Source organism: Tupaia chinensis, unplaced genomic scaffold, assembly GCF_000334495.1.
Source record: "Tupaia chinensis unplaced genomic scaffold, TupChi_1.0 Scaffold000258_1, whole genome shotgun sequence".
Classification (NCBI taxonomy): Eukaryota; Metazoa; Chordata; class Mammalia; order Scandentia; family Tupaiidae; genus Tupaia; species Tupaia belangeri.
In genome coordinates this window covers 656,193-663,756 of record NW_006159738.1, presented here as the reverse complement: position 1 = coordinate 663,756, position 7,564 = coordinate 656,193, and the positions used below count along the sequence as shown (strand labels likewise).

The window sequence follows — 7,564 nt, the reverse complement described above, 5'->3', positions numbered from 1 at the left end:
GCGGACGGTGACGGGCCCCGCGGCAGCCTGGCGGGCCGGAGGCCAGAGCGGAGCGGGGTCGGGGGTCAAGGGCCGGGGGTCGAGGTTTAGGCTTGGCCCCGGGACTTCCGCCTTCGCGTCCACGGCGCCACTGCGCATGCCCGGGACGCCGCCCGCCTGTTTCCCGCCGCGCGGAAGTCTCGTTCCTACGACCCAGTAAGGAGGGACTTTTTTTTTTTTTTTTTGAACAACTTTCGTAGACACTTTATTTTTTTTAGAGGATGTTGTGTTAGGGCGCCTGGGCTCGTTGGAGAGAGTGACAGACAGACAGCGAGAAACCACCCCCAGGGAGGACGGCGCCTGCTGTCCCTTCACCCCCCTCCCCGGGGTCTGGGCACGCACGTACATGCGCTGCATGAGTTTAAGTCACCGGGTCTGGGACTCGAACCGGCATCGACTGCATGGTAGTTCAGCGACATAGCCAATACCCCAACTGCTGGTCCCTAAAATAATTATTAGTATTACCGTTTTCCACCTTAAGCAGAGAGAGCGGGAGAAAGAGTGAGAAAGCAAGCCACCAGGTCTGGGACTTGAACCGTGTTAGCCATGTGGGAGTCCACTGCCTTAACCACTATGACACCTGCTAGTCCCTTATTTATTTTTATTTTTAAATGTAATCAGAGAGAGAAAATGGGAAAGTGAGAAAGCAAGTCGCCTGGTCTGGGACTCCAACTATGTTTGGCTATGTGGGAGTCCAGCACCTTAACCACCATGCCACCTGCTGGCCTACGTAGAAGTCTTAAAAACTGTGAACAGAACCTCTGGCTATGTGCAGTAATGTCAGTTGTGTTTTTTTCTTTAAAGAGTTCTTTAATTATATTTATTGTTATAATTATTATTGTTTTAAAATTAGACAGAGAACGAGGAAGGGAAAGTGAGAAAACGAGCCACCAGGTCCAGGACTCGAACTGCGGGTCAGCCATGTGGGAATCCAGCACCCTTCACCACACTACCTGTTGGCCCCAGTAATGTCAGTTCTGTTTGGTAGATTTTTGTGACTTTTTTAAGAATTATTTTATTTAACTTGATTATTTTTTATTTTAAAATTTGATCAGAGGGAGACACAGAGTAATAGAGAACGGGAAAGTGAGAAATCAAGCCACCGGGACCAGGACTCGAACCATGGTTGGCCACGTGGGTGTCTTTTGCCCTTAACCATCATGCTACCTGCCAGCCCCAGTTTTGGTAGGGTTTTTTATTCCCATCTCCAAAGCCTTACATTCTGTGAAAGCTATGTGAGGGACTCTCTGCTTAAGCTCTGGAGCTGACTTGGCCCTCAGTTCTTTTACACTGGGCTACTTCTTAGTTTTGTGACTGGGGACAAAAGACCACCTTTTTGTGCCTGTCTTCGTCTGACATGGCAAGCCATAATTGTAGTACAGGCTGAGTGTCTGTTATCTGAGATGCGTGAGACTAGAGTATTGTTTAGAATTTGCGCTTTTTCTTTTTGCATATACATAATGATAGAGTGTAGGGATGGGACCCAAGTCTAAACACGGAGTTCATTGATTTTTCATACGCACCTCATACATTAGATAGCCGGAACATCATGTTTTTCTTGTACATTTTTGGTTTTGTTTTTTGTTTCTTTTTGTTTGTTTGATTGATTGTTTTTAGGAAGGCTTTTTATTTAAGAGAGATTTTTGCTGTTGAGCACATGCGCTCACCAAAGAGACAGAAAGTGGAAAATCACCCCCCTGGGGGGATGGCCACACTGCAGTCCCTTCTCTATTCTCCTCTTGGGATCTTGGGCACCCACGCACACAAGCCCGGTATGAGTGTTGTTAAGTTGCCGGGTGTAGGACTACAACCATGGTCAACTTGGTGGGAGTCCAGCGACATAACCATTCTGCCATCTGCTGGTCCCTGTGAAGGTTATTTTTTAAAAAGTTTATTTCTGGGACCAGCAGATGGCATGGTGGTTAAGGCGCTGGACACTCCCACATGGCCAACCACAGTTCGAGTCTCAGACCTAGTTGCTTGCTTTCTCACTCTCCCTCTGTGTCTCACTCTGGTCAAATTAAAAAATAATAAATTAATGAATAAAATTAAATAATTATTTTAAAACATTTTTTAAAGAGTTTATTTCTTCCACGAGGGACAAAGGACAGAAAAAGAGTGAGATGAGTGGGATCATCACACCTCAATCCGTGCCCATCTCCGCTGGCGTGGGTCTGGTGGGCTCAGGACCTTTGCCCTGTGGGTCTGTGATTGCTGCCGTGTTACTGCCCCCCCACACACACACCCCCGGGTAATTCTGTGCAATGTTTTTGTATCGCAGTGTCGCCCAAGGTCAGATGTGGAACTTTCCACTTGTGTCATGTCAGAGCTTAAAAAGTTTCAGATTTTGGGGGCTGGTAGGTGGTGTGGTGGTTAAGGGTGCTGGATTCCCACATGGCCGACTGTGGTTTGAGTCCCGGACCTGGCCACTTGCTTTCTCACTTTCCCCCTCTCCCTCTCACTTTTTCCCTCTCTGGTCAAATTAAAAAATAAATAAATAAAGTTAAATTATTCTTTGAACAAATTTTTTTTTAAATAGTTTCAGTTTTGGGGAACCAGCAAATGATGTAATGGTTATGCTAGACTGTGATTTGAGCCCCAGACCAGCTGGCTTGAAACTCATGCTGGGTGCTTGTGTGTGCATGCCTAGAAGAATCCTGAGAGGAGAATAGAGGAGAAGGGATTGCAATGTGGCCCAGGCGGTGATCTCACTTTCTGTCTCTGTCTCTCCAGCAAGCACATGCGCCCTATAGCAAAAGCCTCTCTCTTAAGTGGCTAAGGGTGCTCAGTTAAGTATCTACACCCTGGTACTCTGAGCGGTGAGAGGAGTTCGGAGTGCACAGTGCCTGGTGCCTCCTAAGCGTCCAGTATGAGTGAGCTTCAGTGATGCGCCTCCTCACTCTTCCTGCAGCCCAGCTCTGCAGCCCAGCTCTGCGGCGGAGCTGGGAGTCAGGCCCCGTGAGTGGGATCGCCGTTGAACACACCAGAGCAGGGACAAACCAGTCACATAAGCACTGTCTCTGCTTTTTTCACACGGAGAAATTCCAGCCACCAGAGAGAAAATGCAGAGTCGGTCAGAGCCAGGACCCAGCCCGTGCTAAAAGTGGCGGGGTCACTCCAGCTGTTGGTCACCCTCTTACCAATAAGGACGCCACCAAGCGTGTTCTCGGAGTGGTCGTTGGCGATGACAGGCGTGTGTTGCCCCTGTACAGTTTGGTGGCAGACAGTGAAGTGCTGCCTGCTTCGCAGTCCCAGTGAAGTGGGTCCTTCTCGTCTGATCAGGACAAAGTAAGCTGCGACTTGGCTCAGTTCCCTGGCACTTAGCAGTGAGTGTCCTAGGGTCTGGAGACACCAGATGAGGAGCGCTTCCCGTGCACCGCATAGGACCTGGTCCTGTCTCCGAAGGGCTTCAGCGCGCCATGGGAGAGATGCGCTTGTCCTCAGGAGGGGTGGCAGCTGGACGTGGAAGGACGAGTGGAATTTCCAGAAGCAGTATAGGAGGCAGAGAGGAAGACAGTTCCCGGCGGAGGAAGCAGCACAGGATAGGCGTGCAGCCAGGGAGCGAGGGGCGTTCTGGGAGAGGACGATTCGGGTAGCTGGAGGGGGCTGGCGATGTGGGAGGAGGAGCGAGGGCAGGGCTTTGATTTTGGATTTTGTTCTGTGGGGGTTTGGCTTTTTGACTGGAGAAGAAAATATTCCACAGTTCCTGCACCCCATGAACAACCACGCCCGTACATAGCCCGTCAACTGAAGAGGAAGCAAAACGACTCTGAAGGAAAATTTGAGTAAGGCGAATATCCAGGGATATTTGAATAAATAATACAGAAAGGTGCTGTTAAGAGTGAGAATTACCACATGCCATCCACAGAGACCTGATCTTTAGCAGACGTATTTCGGCTCTAGCATTTGACAGAGGTGGTTACATAAACATCGGCCAGGCCCGAGATGTTGGCAGGGGCCTTCCGTATTCTAGCAAAGGCTCACATGAATTAATTACCGTGTGCCAGAGTGAATGACAGCTTGCTTGCTGGGCAGAGATTACCATTACAGTAGATTCTCAGGCTGCAAGGCATGAAGGGTTATTAGCCAGGGAGCTGAGAAGAGATTCCATATTCCTTTTGAACTAGTGAGCCGACTGCGGGTCCCTGGAGTCTTAGTTCTGCTCTGTTTATTGTGCGATGCTGCATTCAAATCACCATTTCCCCTTACAGTTATTTATGTATTTATAATTGCCAGAGGACATGCGCTAACCAGAGAGAGACCACGCCCCAATGGGTGTGGTCATACTGCAATCATTTCTCCATTTCTCCAGCCTTCCATCCTGTCAGTATTTTGGGGCTGTTGGGGCCAGGATTCGAACTGTGGTTGGCCGTGGAATCCGGCTTCCTTAATCACTAGGCTATGGGACCCGCCCCGTGTGTGGTGTTTTTATTTCTTGTTTTTTGTTAGTGCTCATGCATGGAGGAGAGAGAGACACGCCCTTGACAAGGCATGCGGTGAGGCCCTTCCCATCCTTCGGTCAGATCTTGAGTCCCAGGCATGTATGCTGCTGTCAGGCTGACCCGGGCATCTGAACCTATGATCAGCCATATGGCTTCCAGCACTGCACCACCCAGGCTGGGCTGCCTGTGACCACTTAAAAGTCTCTGAAAGGCAAGCCTGGGTTTGGATCCACATTGGCTGCTGTAACAGCTGTAAGAGTCCTCCCATGGCTGAGCTGGATGGGGCATGTGAGGACGGGACCCAAGGAGGCAGCCCTCTGCTTCTTGAGGGTTTAGAAGAGTGAAGCCTATCTGCCTGGCTTCGGTACTCTTACTAGCTGGGAGGCCTTAGCCCTGTGGGTGTCCCCTACCTTCCCTAGCCTCACGGAGGGATGAATAACAGGTGGCATGGTGGTTAAGGTGCTGTACTCCCGGATGGCCGACCACGGTTTAAGTCTTGGATCTGGTGGCTTGAAAAACACACTGGGCGCGTGTGCAAATGTGCCCAGAATCCTAGGAGAGTAGAGGAGAAGGGATTGTGGAGTGGCCATCCACCCTAGGGGGAGATTTCTCACTGTCTCTCTGGTGAGCACACACGCTCTGTGGCAGAAACTTTAAAGAAAGTTTAAGAGATGGGAACCAGCAGTTAGCGTAATGGCTATGTTGCTGGACTCCCACGTAGTCGACCATGGTTCGCGTCCCGGACACGGTGGCTTAAAACTCACGCTGGGCGCATGTGCATGCGTGCCCAAGATTTCGAGAGGAGAATGGAGGAGAAGGGACTGCGACGTGACCATCCTCCCTGGGGGGTGATTTCTCGCTTTCTGTCTCTATGTCTCTCTGTCTCTCTGGCGAGCGCACGCACCCTATAGCGAAAACCTCTCAAAAAAAGAAAAAAGAAAGTTTAAGAGTTGCGCGTAGTAGATGCTACATACACATTTGCTGTTCTCATCCTCAGAAAATGAACGATTGGATGCCCATCGCCAAGGAGTATGACCCACTTAAAGCTGGCAGCATTGATGGCACTGACGAAGACCCACACGACCGCGCCATATGGAGGGCAATGCTGGCACGATACGCCCCCAACAAAGGCGTCATAGGAGACCCCCTGCTTACCCTGTTCGTGGCCAGACTGAACCTACAAACCAAAGAGGACAAACTAAAGGAGGTCTTTTCCCGCTACGGTGACATCCGGCGGCTCCGGCTGGTGCGGGACTTGGTCACGGGCTTCTCCAAGGGCTACGCCTTTATAGAGTACAAGGAGGAGCGAGCACTGATCAAAGCCTACCGGGACGCCGATGGCCTGGTCATCGACCAGCATGAGATATTCGTGGACTACGAGCTGGAAAGAACTCTGAAAGGGTGGATCCCTCGGCGACTTGGAGGTGGTCTTGGGGGAAAAAAGGAATCCGGGCAACTGAGGTTTGGGGGACGGGATCGACATTTTCGAAAACCTATTAATTTGCCCGTTGTTAAAAATGACCTCTACAGAGAGGGCAAACGGGAAAGGAGGGAGCCCTCTCGATCCCGAGAAAGACACTGGGATTCGAGGACGAGGGAACGAGACCACGACAGGGGCCGGGAGAGGAGATGGCAGGAAAGAGAGCCCAACAGGGCCTGGCCTGAAAGTGACTGGGATAGAGAGAGGGACTTCAGGGAGGACAGGAGCAGGGGCCGGGATAGGAAGGACAGAAGCAAATAGAGGCCCATGGTGGGCCCCAGCGGGAAGGTCCAGCCAGTGAGCATAGGGGGCCAGCAGGTGGCGTGGTGGTTAAGGGCGCTGGACTCCCACATGGCCAGACAGGGTTTGAATCCCGGACCTGGTGACTTGCTTTCTCTCTCAGTCCCTCTCTGGTCAAATTTAAATAAATAAATGAAATAAAGCTAAAATTAAAAAAAAAATTATTTGAAAAGCAGAGAGTGATTGTCTCTACAGTGTGGAGTCTAATGGTTGAATGAAACTTACTGATGATGGGGTCTGGAATAGCTTTCACTGTGCCCTGGAATCTAGGTTCAAGCTGACACTTGACATCTTCATCACATAGCGGTAGACATGTTTCTTCCTTTCTTTTTTCTTTCTTGTAGACACGTTTAATGGGATTGAGAAACAATGTTGTACTTCCTGGCATCTGGAGAGGCCATTCATAAGGAATCACCATCATTTAATTTGGCAGTAGGCAATTTGGCTTGATTTTTCTCTCCATCTATTTGACTTTTTTTTGAGAAGTTTTTGCTGTAGGTGTGAGTGCTCACCAAAGACAGACAGAAAGCAGGAAATCACCCCCCAGGGGGGATGGCCATGCCACAATCCCTTCTCCTCCCTTCTCCTCTCAGGATCTTGGGCACGCACGCACACACACCTGATGTGAGTTTGAACCCCTGGGTCTAGGACTCGAACCGTGGTTGACTACATGGGAGTCCAGCGACATAGCCATTATGCCAACTGCTGGTCCCATCTCTCCATCTATTTGAAATAATCGTCTTCAGAGTGTGGTAAAAGAGGCGATGACCTAAAATCTTTCATACTCACCTGTGACACCCAGGGCCCCTAATCTGCCGGAATAAACTGTGTCTTTTCCATCTTCATATCTATAGCTCAAGAATTCTCTGAGCTGAACTAATGAGTAGAGAATGAGTCCACGGGCTAGCAGGCAGTGTGAAGGTTAGGGTGCTGGGTCCCACATGGCCAGCTGCAGGCAGGGTTCAAGTGCCAGGCACAGTGGCCTAGACATCATGCTGGCTGCGTGTCCGAGTCCAGAATCTGAGAGGAGACTGGAGGAGAAGGGACTGTGCTGTGATCATCCCTCTGGGTGGTGGTTTCTCACCTCCCTCTCTCCCTGTCTCTCTGTCTCTGGTGAGCACATGCATTCTATAGCGAAAACTAAACCAAAACAAAAATGAATCCAGGGAGATTGATTTAATACCAGAAGCCAGTCTAAACATTTGGATGTTCAGCTACTCTGAAACAAATGGAACTCCACTCTTGTGCAGAATGTTATCTACCCCCCCCCCCCCCCGGCGGGGCGCCCCCACCCTTCCAACAA

At 50.2% G+C, this 7,564-nt stretch overlaps 1 protein-coding gene across 3 annotated transcripts in view; it reads left to right on the top strand.

Annotated features, from left to right (window-relative positions):
• SNRNP35 (small nuclear ribonucleoprotein U11/U12 subunit 35) overlaps positions 1-6,363 on the top strand; it is a 7,020-nt gene extending 657 nt beyond the window's left edge. Inside the window, exons 1-2 of one of the 3 annotated variants that reach the window (XM_006149234.3) lie at positions 86-195; positions 5,479-6,363. In XM_006149234.3, coding sequence (XP_006149296.1) covers positions 5,482-6,222 — 741 coding nt within the window. In that variant the 5' untranslated portion in view covers positions 86-195; positions 5,479-5,481 and the 3' untranslated portion in view covers positions 6,223-6,363. Of the gene's footprint in view, positions 1-85; positions 196-3,691; positions 3,825-5,478 lie in introns of those variants that run through there. The other 2 variants (XM_006149235.3, XM_006149236.3) reach the window with 2 other exon arrangements.
• The last annotated feature ends 1,201 nt before the right edge of the window (positions 6,364-7,564 follow it).